The sequence below is a fragment of the Tasmannia lanceolata genome, unplaced genomic scaffold, assembly GCF_043159265.1.
Source record: "Tasmannia lanceolata isolate RefF3 unplaced genomic scaffold, GAP_Taslan_0.1 ptg000008l, whole genome shotgun sequence".
Lineage (NCBI taxonomy): Eukaryota > Viridiplantae > Streptophyta > Magnoliopsida > Canellales > Winteraceae > Tasmannia > Tasmannia lanceolata.
This window is the reverse complement of record NW_027518685.1, coordinates 62,383,278-62,402,410: the sequence shown is the minus strand read 5'-3', so window position 1 is coordinate 62,402,410 and position 19,133 is coordinate 62,383,278. Positions and strand designations below refer to the sequence as shown.

The window sequence follows — 19,133 nt, the reverse complement described above, 5'->3', positions numbered from 1 at the left end:
ATGAATGTGATAGAGAACAAATATAGAAGATGGAATGGATGTGAATGAAAGAGTGAAGCTAACTTCGATTCTAAGTGCTAATTTTCTGGTAGGTAAGTTGGGGTTGAACTTACGACCCCAGGGTTAAGATACAAAGCCTCAACCATATTAAATGCTGTTTTGAAAAATATACATTTGTGATGTCGAGAAATTATAACTACCTTTGATTTTCAACCCTTGTCGTGAAATTAAAGAGATAAATATTCGTGACTATGCTTGGGTTTCTTGGGCCATCCAGGTTAGTTGACTGGCCTATTAACTTCTCCGTTATCGTAGTTGACACAACCTTGGGAGATTTGCAACATCATCACCAAGGTTTTAAATGTCAGTTTCAGTGTCGGTTTTTGCCACCACCGAAACTGAAATACCCCAAAACGAAAATTCGTTTGGGGGGAGGGTATTTTTGTCCCGGAAAATATTGAACTTTTATTTAATTAATAATTGAAAAGAGGAATTAGTAGTTTCCTAATTGGGGTGAGTTAGGGTTTCCAAAAGCCTGTTAAATTAGGACTCTTAAAGACAAGAGTCTATACATAAACCCCTAGGCTACAGATTTTGGAACTTTAACCCTAAAAGAAATTGTGTAGAGCTTTTGGGAGAGGAGAACAAGAAAAGTGAGGAATCTATCTTCCAAGAGGTATCCAATTAAAATAAAAATATGATTGTGCTTTATTTTACTCTCTAAAGAGATTCAAATCTCTTGAGAATACAGATTATAGTATATTTATGGTGATTAAATCAAGCATTGTGTTCTTCGATGGAAGAACCATTGATTAGGATGGAGGAGAATTAGTTTTTCCTCGAAGATCTTCACGTTCTTTCTCGTTAGATGCCTTAATCAATTAAAGAGATTAATAAATAACTTGTTGAGGTATTTAACATGTTTAAAGGAATAAGAAAGAAGGGTTTTCGGGTAGAAAATCCGGAAGGAAACTTGTGTTCTCGCGGGTTTTAGAAAAACCCAAATCGCAAGGTTCGGACGCCCGAAGGGCAAGGATCAGACGCCTGAATACGAATAACCGAGAGGAGAAAAATCTAAGAGCCGCCAGAGAGGGTGGCTCAGACGTCGGACGCCCAAACACACCAAGAAGGGTTGGTTTTTGAAGATTTTTCCAATAAGTTTTGAGGGCACAGATCTGCCCTGGAGGACATAAATATTGATCCAAAACGTTAATTGGTGATTAGTATGGACTGTAGGTGATACCACACAATGATTTAAAAGACTTTGTTCGTGGGAGACAAATCAAACAAGTACCACAGGTGAGTAGACTTGTTCTACCACAATTATTCTAATATTGAATATGATTTCTTATGCAAGTGTGCATATTCTTGATTGATATTGACTCTGTTAGAGTACACGAGGGTCAATATTCATAGTGTGGTATTGACTCCTAGTTCAGATCTACCATATGCACGTATGTGTCAGTTAGACTTTTATAGTCACAGTTTTGCATCAGGACATGGTGTTGTCTAAGTGATGATGCAACTGTTAATGTCCGTTGAGACAAAGTGTTAGGCTTGGTTACTAGTGTACGGGACTTTTTCTAGACCGTCAAAGGAAAGTCACGGATCAAGCCGCAGTATCACCTTTCGCAGTATTTTCGAGGGTGAAATCCTGTACGAGATCGTTGGGATTCGGCTTCCTACGAGTTAGTTGGCAGGTTCCGTTGGCTACGTAGTCTAGCAGTACTAGTCTCACTACACTAGGTATCAGGCACAGTTATAGTTACAATTACAGTTACAGATACAGTTATGCATGTTTATGCCAGTTATACAGTTTGCTAGCGATTGCTATGCCAGTTACGGATTTATATATATTGCCAATTATTCTGTTTTATTAATTGGTATTATGATTTTAGTGTAGACATGTTTATTTCACTGGGCATTAGCTCATTCCATGCATTCTATGTTACAGGTGGAGAACAGTAGATGTTTGATTTCGCGGGCGTGGGAGTGAGCAAGGGCGACAATTTAGGATTTATTATTTTCAGTTATTGAGACAGCAACTTTAGTTGGAATGAACAATTAGTTATTAATTTGGTTTAAATTGATGTAGTCCGTTGGACAAAGATATTTAGTTTTCGCATTAATTACTCTGATAGATAATTAATTGGTTAATTTTAGTAGCTCTGTTTATTGCATGGTTCTAGTGTGAATGCCTTACATATTCGTGGTTGATGAATATGTGCCGCTGTTGTGTGCCTAGACCGGGAACTCGGTTTGGGGCGTGACAGTTTTGTGGTATTAGAGCATAGGTTTGAAAACCTAGAGACTTTAAACACTTAGAACACATATTCGACGTGCTAGTGGGGATCACAAGGGGAATGTTATATGTATATAAGGATATGTATATCTAATATCTAATTTTGTTAGATAATGGTTTTATAAGACCAAGTGTGTCGCCTTGGGAAGCACCGGTATTATTTGTGAAAAAGAAAGATGGTAACATGCGACTTTGCATAGACTACAGGGAATTGAACAAGGTGATGGTTAAGAATAAATATCCGTTGCCAAGAATAGATGATTTGTTTGATCAGCTCCAGGGGGCACAAGTATTTTAAAAAATTGACCTTCGGTCTGGTTATCACCAATTGAAGATTAAGGCAGAGGATGTGCCAAAGACCGCGTTTAGAACTCGTTATGGTCATAGTCTTTTAGTGAGCCATGCATCCCCTCACATGGTGGGTTGGTGCGGACTTGAAAAACGAGGCCTTGGCCCAGCGGACATTTCAGGCCCGATACACTCTTCGAATCTGGAGGACCCATTTATGTCGTATGGACGGGCTAACTCTTGTGGTCCTGTCTTCAACATCATTTCAGATTTGGTGGGCCTCATTATGTCGGCCTACATCCCAAGTCCACGTTTTAACATACCACCTTAAAGGGGTCTGGGAAGCAACTATGGTCTAAGTCCTCTGATCTCTTTCACTCTGTTGGGAGATAATATTTTCAAAGCACAAGATCTAACCATCACTGTACGATCTCGCTTGTTACCTGGTAAATCCTCTCGGAGAGTAACCTGGCTGTCTGTGGAGAAAATTCCTGGTGGTGTGGTTACGACGCTGGACTTCGACCATGAGGTAGTGACGGAACCTTTGGCAAGAGATGTATCCATGGGCTCATTATCAGAGAATGCGCTCTCATCAGAGAGATTCCCAGAAGCGAGTGTTCCGGAAGCAACTACCTCTGTCGATCAGGTGGCTACTACTCTGCATCTCGAAGATGTGGATGACGATCCTGGAACCATCCTGATGGAGGAAATTTTCTGGCAGGAGATCAAGGTCAGGGAGTGGTCGATACTCATAGGATTTCCAAAACAGGGGTGCATAGCAATCATCTCTTCCATCCGGTTCGTGAACCAGGAGTACCTAATCAAATACCTTCGGCAGCGTCTCTTCATCTGTTGAGGCTGACAAATTATCCAAAGTGCATCAATCCAGATACCGCTGTTTCGGTTTCTAACGATTTATTGCTGGATATGTTCCCACAGGTTGATACGTTGAAGGATTAGGGGCTAGATCCACTAACCACAAAGAATCATCCTATATCCCCCACTTCTGAGTTTTCAGACCCAATTTATAGACTGTGTTGCACTTTAGATACATTGCAGTTTGAGCATCCAGTTGTAGAAGCAAGTGAAGGTAGATCTTGAGGTTGACGAATCACATTCAGCGAGGCCTGTAACTGCTATGGATGAGGATAACCAGTTGCTGTTAGAAATCAGAGGCGAAGAGGAAGTTGTTCCATTAGAATGGAAGTGCTCGGATGAAGATATGATTGAGTCATTTGTAAATAATGTGATGGAGTCTAGCATAGAATTGGGTCCTTCATATTTGGGACTAATTGGAAGGTTGATAAAGATGTTTCGAGAAGCAGAGGAAAGGGAGATGAAATTAAGATACAAAACAGATCCTAACTCATTGGAAGTGTCGAGAAAGATGTCGAGGGAGCTTGCCAGGCTAAAGTCTGAGATTAACTATGAAGGGGCAGCTAGGGGGAGTTCCACAGGGAAGGGAAAGGGGCGGGAGGTGCAGGTGCACTCTCAGAAAAGTATAACTCGTGGACCATGAAGATTCTCTCTTGGAATGTTAATGGATTGGGCACCTTCAATAAAAAAGCTCATGTCAAGGAAGTGGTTCGAAAACATGCGCCTGATATTTTATGTATCCAAGAAACTAAGTGGTCCTCCGTCAATAGGGCTGTTGTTATAGGGTTAGGGGTTCGTGGTAGTTGGGAGTTTTTATCATGGGATGCAGTAGGCTCATCGGGAGGAATATTGATTGTTTGGGATGCATGTAAATGGAGTGGGTGATTTTCTCTCTCGATTGTCGTTAAAAATCTTAATGATTACTCTGAATGGACTTTCTCTGGAGTCTATGGCCCAGTAATTACTGAGGGAAGAAGCCTTTTATGGTCAGAATTGGAAGAAGTGCGTGCTAAATGGTCTTTCCCATTGTGCCTTAGTGGTGATTTCAATGAAATAAGATTTGTTGAGGAGAGAGCGGGTTGCAATCATTATAGTCGAAACATGGAGGCCTTTGCGGACTTTATTGCGGCTAAGGATCTTATAGACATTCCTCTTATGGGGGCGCTGTTTACGTGGTCAAGAAATGAAAGTCGCAGTAGTGTTGATAGATTATTATTTGCCCCAGATGGCTGGAAAGTTTTCAGGAAGTGTGTCAATTGGCTCTCCCACTTTCAGATGTCAGATCATTGCGCGATTCTTCTTGACCCAAGAATAGAATCTTGGGGTCCAATCCCCTTCAGATTTAATTTAGTTTGGCTAGAGTCTTCTAAAATGGATGAGAAAATGGGTAAGTGGTGGGTGGAACACAGGGTTTATGGAGCAGCAGATGTGGTCATTGGTAGCAAGCTTCGATACGTTAAGAAGAACTTGAGAGTGTGGCAGACAGAGAAAGAAAGGGAATCAAAGGAAAGGAAGGACTGGTTGTTATCAAGAATAAGAGAATTAGATGATAAAGAAGAAGTCGGGGAAGCCAGTTCAGAAGACATTGGGGAAGCCGGTAAATTGAGGAAGAGCATAATCGGTTTGTGTTACAGGAGGAGATTGCGTGGAGACAAAAATCAAGAGTAAAATGGCAAAAAGAGGGGGACAAAAATGCGGCCTATTTTCATGCCATGGCAAGTGTCCGTAGAAGAAGGAATCGTATTGAATACCTACAAGTAGGGGAAGAGTTGGTCGATAATAAGGAGAGCATCACCAGAGAAATAATTGAATATTATAGGGGCTTGTATTCAGCTGAGGAATGCGGCTGTCCAATCCCATAAGGTGTGCCTTTTGATTGTATCTGCGAAGATGACAAATTATCCCTCGAACATCCTTTTATAGAGGAGGAGGTAGAAAGAGGGGTGTTTTCTTTGGGAAGAGATTAGGCTCCAGGTCCAGATAGTTTCTGTATAGCTTTTTTTCCAGGATTGTTGGGGATATGTGAAGGAGTGGATTAGGGATGCATATTGGGGTTAGGAGAGTGGATAAAGGTTAGGTTAGTAGTCACAGTTGTGGGGTGGTGAGAGGGTAGGAGATGGTGTGGTGGAGTTGGGTATGGGTGGAAGGAGGGGTGAAGGAATGGCGGATGGGTGAGAGGGTGAAGGGGTGTGTGTTGGGTATGGGTGGAAGGAGGGGTGAAGGTGTCGGAGAAGAGAATGGGAGAAGAAGAGAGTTGGAGAGATCTCCCCCTCACTTATGTATTTATATTAAGTGAGAATAAGGCACAAAGACAACTATGCCCTTGGGCGTTACACATATATTCTAACAGTCCCCCACAAGCTAGAATGCATATATCATGCATTCCTTGCTTGTTACAAATATCGTTCAACTTAGCTTTACTTAAGGACTTTGTAAACATATTAGCCAGCTTATCCACGGATCGAGTGAAAACTGTGCACATCTCCCTCTTCTGGATTCTCTGACGAATAAAATGGCAGGTCCACCTCAATGTGTTTTCTTCGTTCATGGAAGACTGGATTGGTAGTAATATGAATTGCAGCCTTATTATCACACTACAACCGAGAAGGAGAAGAAGGAGAAATACCAATCTGAGGTAAAAGAGAACGCAGCCAGATAAGTTCTGTACTCGTATGTGCCATGGCTTTGTATTCGACTTCAACTTCAGACTTTGCTATGATGTCTTGTTTCTTGCTTCTCCACACACTAAGTTACCTCATACGAAGGTGCAATATCCAGTGAGTTGTTCTCCTGTCTGCTGGAGATCCAGCCCAGTCTGCATCAGAGAATCCTTCAATCTTCATATGACCATGCCTTCTAAACAACAACCTCTCATTGGAGCGCCTTTCAAGTACTTGAGAATCTGGACTACTATAGCCCAGTGAGAGGTACGTGGGGAGTTCATATATTGGCTAACTACGCCTACATCATATGAGATGTCTGAGCGAGTAACCGTGTGATAAATGAGCTTACCAACTAACTTCCTATATCTGTCAGGGTCATCCGGCAAGTCGCCTTCTTCTGGAATAAGCTTCCCATTAGGGTCCATGGGCACAGATGCAAGTTTCACTCAAAGATTCCTTGTCTCCTCCAATAAATCCAACACATACTTTCTCTGTGATAGAGAGACCTCGAGAAGAATATGCTACCTCCATAGTTGTCAACCCGTGACTCGATTTCTTAATTTTATGACTCGACACTCGTAAGAGTTTTTGACAAGAACATAAATTTATTTGAAAAAATATAATTATATCTCAAAAGATGAAGCATGTAAAAATAATAATAATACAATGGCACATAGATAAAGTACTATATGCTAAAATTATAATTAACTATATGCAGATTTGTATCCACCCATGATTTATGGTATGGTTGGAAGGAGATTTGTGGTGTTTCAGGCAAAGAACCCAAGATTGTCCAAGACTGGCGGCCTCCCACACATGGTTTTTTGAAGCTAAACTTTGATGGGTCTAACATGGAGAACCCTGATCTACTTGAATTGGGGGTGATCCTACTTGAATTGGGGGAGTCTTGAGGGATGAATTTGGAGCTATGAAATGGGATTTTGTGGATCCCACTGGAGTCACATACACTCATGAGGCTGAAGTTCATGCTATCTACCAAGGAATAAGGTATCTTGAGAGTTAAGATTTGAATAAGGTAGTGGTAGAAGAGACTCGCTCAATGTGATAAGGTGCCATAGTAGCTCTCATTCCTTCCCTTGGAGATTTGCCTTTTTCTTCGATGGGATCCAAGACAGGGTGGGAATGCATCATTTCTTTTCATTACATTAGGCTGTCATCTAATGGTATGGCAGACCGTTTAGCTAGAGATGGCGTCTCTAGGGAGAGAGTTGAGCTATTTGACGTTGTTCCTCCTTGACCCTTCCAGTGGAGCTTGTTCTTATCTTTCTCTTTCTTTTTATTTCTCTTTATTTGAATAGACCCCCTCGGTGTTTTTTCCCCAATTAATGTAATTGCCTACCATTAAAAATAATAATAAAGAAATTCTAAGTTCCAACTTCCAAGCTTTCAACCATCAAAACGAGAAAGCCAGTCCCAACGACTCGACTTGACTCGTAAGAGTCTTTTTTTTCCGACTCGACTCGTAATAGTCACTAAACGAGTCGTAAGAGTCTTCAGCAGAGGCGAGTCACCCATGCGACTCGACTCGAAAGCCCAACGACTCGACTCCGTTTTTTTTCCGCATTTAATGTAATTGCCTACCATTAAAAATAATAATAATTACATTCTAAGTTCCAATTTCCAAGTTTTCAACCATCAAAACAAGAAGGCCCTAGTCCCAACGTCTCGACTTGACTCGTAAGAGTCTTATTTTCTCGACTCGACTCGTAAGAGTCTTCAACAGAGGCGAGTCACCCATGCGACTCGACTCGAAAGCCCAACGACTAGACTCGACTCGAGAGTTGACTCGTACGACTTGTAAGATTTTGACAACTATGGCTACCTATATTCCAAGAAAGTACCATGGTGACCTAGTTCCTTTGTGGAGAACTCTTTCTGCAAGAAAGTCTTCAATTTCTGTATACCCTCTGAGTTACTGCCGGTAATGATAATATCATCAACAATACTATAAGAAGTATGCAGCCAGTCTGTACCACAAACTGATGACTGGAAATAGAGTGATCTACGACGCATTGTTTCATGCCAAAACGCGTGAAAGCCTCACTAAAACTCCCAAACCATGCTCATGGAGATTGCTTTAAGCCATAGAGAGATTTTCGCTAGCGACACACAGAGGAGGACATCTCCCCCTGAGCAACAACCCCATGATGATGGAGTGTCTAGGAAGAATCCCAAAGATCTCTCGGCACATAGATTCACCTCCAGAGCCTTTGCCAGCCTCTGTGGGCTTAGCGCCTAGATGATACCGAGTTTTTATTGAATGTAGCCCACAATGGAACGAATCTTTTTCCAACTTATGCAAGGCGACCTAGTGGTTCTGGAAAGAACCCGTGCTTTCTCCATGTACACCTCCTTAGAGAGGTCGCCATGGAGGAAAGCACTTATCTCATCCATCTAATAGAGTGGCCAACCTTGATTAACTGCCATAGAAAGCAAGACACGAACATATGGAAGCTTCGAAACCAGAGAAAATGTCTCGGTGTAATGAATCCCAAAAGTCTAAGTATACTTGTTAGCTACTAAGTGTGTCTTCTAACGCTCAACAGTCCCATCTGGTAAGTATTTAATAGAGAACACCCATCGGCACCCCACAGAGCGAGCACTAGAAGGCAGAGAACCAAATCTCAAGTCTGATTTGTGTGAAAAGCACCCATCTCTAGATCCATGGCAGCACGCCATCTAGGTTGAGCGAGGGCCCCGGCCACCGACTGTGATAAAGATATAGAAGACAAGGAAGGCACAAAGCCTCGAAAAGTGGGGGTTAAATTATCATAGGAGAGTCATAAAGTACTGTAGAAGAAGGAACCTGAGAAGTAGAGGCCGGTATCTTCGGCTGGGAGGACGTTGTCTCGAGTGGAGGTGGTGGTGGATCTGCATGCCGACGCATCTGATAAATCTTCACAGTTGCGGAAGGGTTAGACGTTGCCGAAACCTGTAAAGGTTGAGGAGCAGAAGCTAGGGGATCCACTGACACTGATAAAGGTGGAGGCGACAATACAATCAGGAAGAACCGGAAGAGAAAGAGGAATCGCCGAGTTGAGAACAGTAGTACGAGGCTCGTGCACCTGAGTCAAGAATGGCCTGGAATCAAAGAATGTCACATCAGCAGATACAAACCACCTGGGGAGACGAGGGCTGTAGCAACTATATCCCTTCTGGGTACGCGAGTAGCCCAGGAAGACAATGCTCCGATCGAGGGTCCAAGTTATCATGGCCTAGACCTAGAATGTGAATGAGGTAAAAACACAGCCAAATACCCGAGGTGTGAGAGGGAAATGATCTATTGAGGGTGTAAGATCGTGAAGGGTGAGTCACCATGAAGAACCGATGAAGGGAGACGGTTAGCTAGGGAGCAATTAGTCACGATGGCATCACTCCAATAGGTTTTAGGCACCCACATTTGAAAAATGAGGGTGCGGGCCACCACAAGTAGCGTAGTTTCCTCTCACTAACTCCATTTTGTTGAGAGGTGTAGGCAAAAGAGGACTGATGAAGGATGCCATGAGTGGAGAGGTAATCCTTAAATCCATTCGAGCGAGAGAAATATTCCCTAGCATTATCAGTGCGTAGACATTTGAGATTGTAATTATATTGATTTTTAATTTTAGCATGAAAAGTGTGAAAAGCATTAAAGACCTTAGAATGGGTTTTAAGTAAAAACAGCCATGCCATACGCGAATAGTCATCAATAAAGACAGTAAAATTCTTATAACCAGAAGAAGACACGACCCTAGAGTGTCCTCATAATTCAAAAGGACTCCACTCTACTGACTACTCGGGATGGAAAAGAAACATGATGGTGTTTCTCGAGTTCACAGGACTTGCACTGAAAAGAAGAAACAGATCCAGGAACAATAGGCGTCTGCTGAAGTCGCTGAAGAGAAGGGTGGCCAAGACGACAGTGCCACTTATAGGTGTCGACAGAACTATGCAACGCAATTGTAGGCGAGCGACAATCCAGATGATCGAGCCCATCTACCTTACGTCCCGATCCAATCGTCTTCTCAGTCAAGAGATCCTGAAAGAGTCAATAAGAAAGATAAAATGAGACAGAGCAATTTATACTCTTAGTAAGCTGTCTAACATAAAGAAAACTAAAGAGTGACTTAGGGACGCATAAAACTGATGATATTGGAAGGCTAGGATGTGGAGGAATACTACCAACACTAGAGATGGGATTAGTGGTCCCTTCAGCAAGGGTAATTGAGTAGGAGACATAATGAAAAGGTCGAAAAGAGTTAAGCTGATAAGAGTTACCAGTCATATGGTTCGAGGCCCCGGAATCAATAATCTAGGAACCAGAGCTAGAGAGAAGGGTAGTAGGCGAACTACCTGGCTTCAATGGATGAACTAATTGTCTTTCTTTTCTCTTCTGTTTTTGCTCTTCTTCACTCCTTGGTTTAATGGATCCACTCTGATGCCATGTTATTGCAACATGGTCTCAGTAGGAGGAGAAGAAGAAATGAGGGAGAAGAAGAGTCTATATATATATATACTAGTAAAAACCCCGTGCGATGCACGGGCCGACAAAGAACTGTATGGACCACATCATAGGTTGATCCAAACCGTCCATGTGATGGAACACAATAGACATAGGTTGTGCCCCTAAAATCATTTTCATAGGCTGATCCTAGCCCTTCAATCTATAAAGGTTTCCATCATATGTTGTTCCTCTTAAGGTGCCTGGAATTCGTCATTATTTTGAAAGGTGTCCTGAATCCGTAGTATTATGTAATATGTTAACAAAAATCCGTAGTATTATATAACATATTCACCCAATCCGTAATGTTTGCAAAAACAAAAACGCCACCATGACTTTGTCCACTTTTTTTTATGAAAAAAGCTTAAAGGAGGGGGGTTAGGATTGAAATTATGTGGCTTTAATGGGTGCCTTTGTTAAAAAGCATAAAGGAGGGCGTAAGATTGAAAATATGTGGGTTGAATGGGTGCCTTTGTTAAAAAAAGTAAAAAAAAGTGATGTGTAATTCTATTAGAAGTTTAGGAGAAATTCAAATAATTCTCTATTTTCTCTTCTGCCATATAGATATAGATATATATAGGGATTTGCTAGCATCCCTCTCATAAGGCTTTTCATGGATGGTTTGTTGCATCTGACAACAGCCACAGAGGCTCACTTTTCAGCAGATTTTGTCTTCATTCATGAGGTGGCTGATGTCAGACGTGTTAGATGCAACATACCGTCTGCGAAATGCCTTTTGCGATGGACGCTAGCAAATCCCTATATATATATATATATATATATATGCAAAAAGGGATTACATATCCAAATACCTAAATACCCTCCTAACGGTATGAAAACCTATACAAACGATAGAATTTAAAGATGAAACTTCAGGAAAGGCTAGAATAAGCACAAATGCGCACTTAGAAATCATTCTATGAACAAGACAACCATCCATAATGGTTTAAAAATATCAAACAATTTAGTACCCGCCAAATTTGACATATAATTCATATAAATATTTAAAATTATCATACCTTCACTATCTTCTCTAGCATGATGATGCCTGAACTACGGTTATAAAAGATACACATACGCCTTCCCATTGAACTGATACATGACAATCTTCTTGGTTGCTTGTCAGTTATGGCTAGGCGTGGACATGGTTCGGGTTTGTTCGATTCTGGGTATAGACCCAATCCCTGTTGGTTCCCAATATTGGGAACCAGGACCGAATCATTGAACCATGGAAAACCGTACCGGAACCGAACTTGATCAGGTTGGTTCGGTTCAGTTCTGGGTTTACCCGACTTTATTTATTTATTTATTTTTTTCATTTTTTTTGCTGAAGGACTAGCAATGTGTATGTTCACTTCCAATTAGCATTTCTCAAGGTATAATTTTCCTGCCGAATTACAGCTACTCAGACATTTTCATGTAACAAGCTAGGATTGATTCCATAGGAGGGAATAAAAGGTGTGTGCAACATGCAACATGCAACATGTGATATACACATACATTTTCATGTAACGGCTAGGATTGATTCCCTCTAAGAGTAGTTTAGAAAAGAGAAAAGAATCAAAAGATATTGAAATGATATCAGCACACCCTTGTTTTGTTATCTGCACTCTACCCTTGTTTAGTATTTAACTAGCTGTCTAAAGTCAAAACTCGAAGTCTCGAACAATTTGGTTCGGTTTTGGGTTCCAAGATCCCAAACCCAGAACTGAACTGGAAACCCATGGTTCCCAAATTTGGGACCCAGAACCGAACCACCATTTTCTAGAACCGAACCAAACCAAATAGGCCGGTTTGGTTATTCGGATTAGACGCGAACCATGTCCACCCATAGTTATGGCTATAAAATTGGGGAATGCCATATCTAGTTTTATGGCTCGTTGCTGGACATGATTGTAATTATGGTTTTAAATTTCGACCGAAATCCGAAATTTTGGATTTCGGCCTTTACTCGAAATGAATTAAATAAGCTTTTTTTAATTATTACCAAATTTCGACCGAAATTTCGGTTGAAATTTCAAAATTTCAGGGGTCCGAAATCGGTTCCGAAACCGAAATTTTAAACCATGCTTGTAATTGAACTAGATAGAGATTTAGTTGTTAATTGTTTCTTGTTACCCTCAAACCAATTACATTGTGGATGGTTGAGAGTCTTTTGACCCTTTTGACCAATCTGTTGATTGAGTTGAGTGATTCATCTTTACATTATTTCGAATGTACTATTTTGGACCTAACCTGCATCAATGTTGATGGATGGTTCCAATTTTTGTCTTGTGGTTGTAGATCTTTTGCACAGCCATTGGTTTGGTTGTTCCAATGTTAAACTATAGTTAGTTGTTAACTATGCAAACCTGCCTGGTGTAACCCTTTCTATAAGTTGATTATTTTGTTAGGCACCCAATGGCAGTCTACTTATATCACGTGAATTTATTATCCTATCATCGAAGCTAAATAATTTGCTTCAGTACTCAAGATCCAAAAAATTTCAGACAAGCTTTTGGTTGTTTTTAAGATTAATGTTCTTGTTAATGTTAACACTCTTGCTATGCAAGCATTTCTAGTTTGCAAATATTTTCACATTTTCATTTTGATAACACTGTAATATGCCTTTAGCTTTGATTAATCAATGGTTTCTTTAACATCTAGGTTCTTGAGACAGCTGATCTTTTGGGAGAAGTTACAGAAAGTGTTGACTATTATGTTCAGGGAAGTACCATTGCCGCAGGGAACTTGTTTGGAAGGTGAATGTGTAATAATTCTTTCACTTGGAAATGTTTCATTTTGCTTCTATTATTAATGTGTTCGCAGTGTAGTAGTTAGTTTGTTGCAGGCAACAATTAGCAAAGTTTTTTTGTGCTTAAATTTATATTTATATATTGTTAGAAATGAGATTAGGGTTAGAAGGGAGGAAGAAGAAGAGGAGTGAATGATGGAAAGCTCTACTAGGGAGCTCCTCATGTAAATGATGTATATATAGGGCCAAAATTGGGCATCCAAAATACATAGACTCCAATACTCCTAAAACTATAAGCAATACCTAAACTACCCTTACATATTATTCAACACTCCTCCTCAAGCTGGAGTGTATATGCCATGGAACTCCAGCTTGGTACAAAGAAAACTACGACAACTAAAAATATTAAAATAACATAAAGTACATATTCTCTTATACACATCCAGCTTGGTATAACACACCTCAAGCTGATGTAGTGAATACATAATGAAAGCATAATAAAAGATAACGGCCTCCATGAGAGTACAATTATCGAGATCAGCAGCCACTTAAAAGGAACAGCTCCCCTGAAGCAGCATTACAGCGAGAGTGATTAGAACAGGGCCTCCACTTGAAGGAGAGCCCGGCCAATAAATCTGCAAACCTCGAAGGATTGAACAGAGACACATCGGCAGGAAAATTGCAACGATCCGTCGAGCAAAAAGGGGCACAATAAAGGTGCGCACATGAGCAACAATTAAACACCACGAGCGGGAATACCAACTAAGTAGCACAATGCCATTAGAAGAAGATAACCAGTGATGGGGAAACCATCGGAGACAAGGTCGATGGGAAACCGTCGCCTGAAGATAAGAAAAAGAGGAGAAGAAGATAACCAACCAACGATGGGGAAACCATCGTCTGGTGACAAGGTCAACAGCATGAACATCGTCGCTTGAAGATGGGACGAAAATAGGAAGAGGATAACCAACCAACGATGGGGACACCATTATTTGGAGACAAGGTCGTCGGCATGAACATCATCGCGTGAAAAGAGTCGACCAACGATGGGGAAACCTTCGCCCAGAAAAGAAAGGTCGATGGGAAAACGAAGTCGTCGCTTGTAAGAGAGCTGATCAACGATGGGGAAACTATCGTCCGAAAAAGAGAGGTCGACGGAAAAATGAAGCCGTCGCCAGTAAGAGAGCCGACCAACAATGTGGAAACCATCGCCTAGAAAAGAAGGTCAAGACATAAAGCCGGACAAGACTGTGTAAAACTACACCAAGAACACGGAAAGGAAACAACGAATATGGCGAGTAACATAAGAACACAACAACACTCCCCCTTGGGCGAGACTACATGAGCCCAGATATGACAAGACAAGGAGGACAATATCATGACCACACAAAGAGATAAGGCATAAAGCCGGACAACATGAAGAGTCATGAAAACAAGACAATACTCCCTCAAGAAGACAAAACTAAGACAACACCAAGAAAAAAAAATGAACAACTGCAAGAAAAACATGACAACACTCCCCCTCAAGTTGAAGGTCGAACACCTTCAACTTACAACAAAAAAAAGAAGACAAACAAGGCAGCACACCTCTCTCGGACATTTCATCGAGCACTTGGTGTGTGCCTTGAAGAAGACAAAGAAACAAAGACAAACAAGGCACTACAACTCTCTTAGATATTTTATCAAACACTTGGTGTGCACCTTTGAAGAACAACATAAAAGACATAAGAAGACACAAAAGACAACACTAGACAATGTAAAGAAGAATGTAAAGAAAGAGATGACATCAACATAAAAGACATAGAAAACAATAGAAAGAAAGAGATGACAACACTAGATGACACTCCCCCTCAAGTTGAAGCCGAAGGCCTTCAACTTGAAATGAAAATAAGACGTCCAAGGCACTATATCTCTTTCTGACATTTCATTGAACACTTGGTGGGCACCTTGAAGAACAACGAATCTAGAGGGGAAATGACAAAGATTAGAATGGAGAGGATGGGGGAAGAGACTCAAAACATCGAAGAAAAAACATAAATCATAAAGAGGTTAAAGAAACTAGAAAGAACCCAACAAGGGTATGGAGTTAGAGAAGAATGAGATTTTGGGATGGAGAACCAAGAAGAAGGGAAAGAGATAGTCTCGAGAGATTTGGGGTAGTGATCTTAGGAATTTTTTTCTTTGTGATTTCTGGCAACTCCAAAAACATGAAAATGGAAAAAAAGACATGCATGAGAGAGAGTTACAAGAAAGAGAGAGAATACCGAGAGAGAAAGATTAGGGAGATTTAAGGAGATATTTTCAGAAAAATAAAAGAGGAAACACCTTGCCCGTAAAGGCAGAGAGAGAGAGAGAGAGAGAGAGAGAGAGAGAGAGAGAGAGTGAGAGAGATGATAGACTCTTCTTCTTTCCTTCTATACCCCTTCCCAAAGGATCTTTGCTCTGATACCATGTCAGAAATGAGATTACGGTTAGAAGGGAGGAAGAAGAAGAGGGGTGAAGGATGGAAAGTCTCTACTAGGGAGCTCCTCATGTAAATGATGTATATATTGGCCCAAAATAGGGCATCCAATGTACAAAGACTATAATACCCCTAAAAATACCGGTAATAGCTAAACTACCCTTACTTGTTATTCAACATTTATATTATTTTTACTTGGTTTTAGATTTTTTTTCTCAGGTATCTACAAATACTTCTGTATTGTAAAATATTGGGTTGTTTCCTATAAAGGCCTCAACTGCATTATCCTAGGATGTAAACAACATTATTTATTAATATGACAGATTCCTCAAGGGTAGTTTCTTTTTTAACAAAACAAATTTTGTCTGAGGAATTCACTAAATTTAAAATTAAGATTCCTTTACTGGTTTACCATTATTTATTAATATGACAGATTCCTCAAGGGTAGTTTCTTTTTTAACAAAACAAATTTTGTCTGAGGAATTCACTAAATTTAAAATTAAGATTCCTTTACTGGTTTACTATGTATACATTACTATTATAATTTCTGTCATTTCAGTACTTAGACCAAGGTTGCCAGGGCGGGAATCGAAAGCGGGAATCGAAGGCTCCTGGGATGGTTGGAAGCGGGAATCGTGGGTTTGCCAGAGAGTCGCCGGGGAATCGCGGGAGATTCGCCGGGGAATTGCCGGGAGTCGCTGGGGAGTTGGGATTCGCAGGGAATCGCCTTGGAATCGGGTTTCTATAAATTGGGAATCGGGGTTCCGACGGAATCGATTCGGGATTCCCCAGAATTGGGGAATCGAATCGAATCACGATTCCGATTCCCCACCCTCAGGTATCGTACCTGCTTCCCTGACTTAGACTTCCTTAGATTCTTTTGTAAACTTAATCTCTAGGTAAGTTTCTTTCTACGTTTGGATGGGCAATTTAATATGATTTCTATTAATTTTTATAATCCAACAGGAAAACAATATCTACAGCCTTCAAGTTTCTAGAAATCTTTTTTAAGCATCTGCAGCTTTTAAAATCTTATAATCCTTATTTGTGAAGACCATTCCTTGTTTCGGAAAATCTGGAATATTTTCCCTCTTTATCTCAACATTTAGGTTCATGATGTAGAATCGGAGCGGGTTACTCAGATTGATGAAAGCCTTCAATTTATGGCGCCGTATTTTCATGATATCAACACTTGTACCCATATCAAGCGTTTTGGAGTTGGGAAATGTCTAGAAGAGTTTAAGCATGACATTGCCTCCAAATACCTTCCTATCCACACTATGCACCATCTCGCACAATAGAAATACTATTAATGATGTTCTTCCTTTAATAAATGCAGTTTGTTTAGGCAAAATGAATTTTTAAATGATACCGACCAAGCGATCAGGAAATACCTTGGATATTTAAAAAAAGAAATAAATACCTTGGATATAATCTTATAACTGAAATTAATAGGCCAATAATTTGGCATTCCTATCACGTTCTCTTGTTTAGGGATGATGGTGATGAAAGTATAAGTGTTTGATTTGGGAAGGTGGCTGCCCATAAAAAAATTCTACAACTACTCCAATGACATCTCCCTTAATGGTCTCCCAACAATGGGGGAAGAAACTACGATTGAATCCATCTGGCCTAGGTGCACTATCAGAAGGCGTAGAGAAAACTTCTTTGCTTTATCTTCGGAAGGTGTTGCATCAATTCTTCAGTATCCTCATCTAAGATAATGCTTGGGATGTCATTCAGAATGTGATCATTCCCGGCACCACCCTCTTCTAACCAGAGGTTTTTATAAAAGCTACACACCGGATCCTTGATAGAGGATTGATCCTCCATCCACTCACCATTATGTCACAGTCGACTAATACTATTATACCGAGTACTCGGCAATTCTTATGTTGAGAAAAAATCCCCAAAGGCCTCTTTGTTCCCAACTTTGGGCTTTGCTTTCAACCTCTTTAACTTAGCAGCTAGCTCATATGGTTTGCTTCCATAAATCGGAGTCTGCTAGTCCTCTTCAATTATTGACATAAATCGGTCATCAATAATCCACATCTTTTGAAATCGGAAAGGCCTTCTAACACAAGTTCAGATAAGCAGAGGAAGTCAAAAGAGGGTGATGGGGATCATAGACGTCCCTTGCGGGTTTCTTCTAGGCGGGGCCGCACTTAGGGAACCCCATAGGGATCTTTTTATTTTTCTTAGGGTTATTTTGGGGATTAGTTGTTATTATTAGGGTTATTTCAGCCTTTATTTCTTTTTTATGGTATTTTAGTCTTTTAGGGATTCTTAAATGCCTATTTATAGCAATTTACAGCTTTTTGTTTACTTTTGGATGATTATTTGAGTTAATTGAGATTATTGAGTGCTTCTTTCTTCCTCAAATTCTTCTCTTCTACTTCTACTTCTTGTCTTCTTGTTTTTTCTTCTTTCATCTTTTCTCCCCTAGCCTACTTCAAATTTGGTATCAGAGCTAAAGATCCAAAGATTCTCTTGAAAATCTGAGAAGAAACGATTGAAATCGGAGTGTTCTTCTTGCTGCCGAGTTGACTGGTGAGTCAACTCGGTTGTCTTCAACCACTGCAACTCTCTTGTTTCACCTTATTCTTCATCTTTCTTGCTGCCCACTATCCTCTTTTCAGTTTTAATTAACCATCCAAAACTCAGTAGGCCAGTATTGATCACACTATTTTCTTGCAATCTATGTGCCGCCCTTACGCCAACCAATTCCATCTCGTTTCATTGTCAGCAGCCTATAAAACCCTTGTTCCAGGCACGCTTTCCCTTCCCGGTCGTACATCAAATTTGGTATCAGATCAGTACCACACTCACGGACGGATCCCTACCGAGACTATTAGATAGAACCCTGTCAATTCTAGCTTTGACCGTGCTTCCCTCCTGGTGAGCTTGTTTCCTTCATATCCAATATCTCATAAGCCATCATCCTCAATGGCATCCTCAAGGACGGAGCCCTACTTCCAACTTTCTCATCAATATTAAGGATTGCATATTAATCTCCTCCAACAATCCATTTCTCTTTTATGTTGCTGCTACATTCAACCAAATACTCCTGAACAGTTTTCTCTCAATAATACCACAACTAGCATAAACAAAAGTGAGAAATGCAGTGATCATATACTCATTTTCCACATCATCCAAATTCTCGGATAAGCATCATCCACCATAAAATGTTCTATTCCAATGCTACTAGAGATTGTATTGATGTTTGATTTGTCAGTCAGAGGCTCAGTTATATGAACAAAAAGGATATTGTGAGCTTTAATCAAGTACTTTAATCTCTGAACGGAGGG

The 19,133-nt window shown here is 40.5% G+C and overlaps 1 protein-coding gene across 1 annotated transcript in view; it reads left to right on the top strand.

The window, feature by feature from the left end:
* Positions 1-19,133, top strand: part of CPSF160 (cleavage and polyadenylation specificity factor 160) — a 114,455-nt gene that overhangs the window by 55,518 nt on the left and 39,804 nt on the right. The window contains exon 15 of the mRNA XM_077389609.1: positions 13,277-13,371. Coding sequence (XP_077245724.1) covers positions 13,277-13,371 — 95 coding nt within the window. The remainder of the gene's footprint in view (positions 1-13,276; positions 13,372-19,133) is intronic.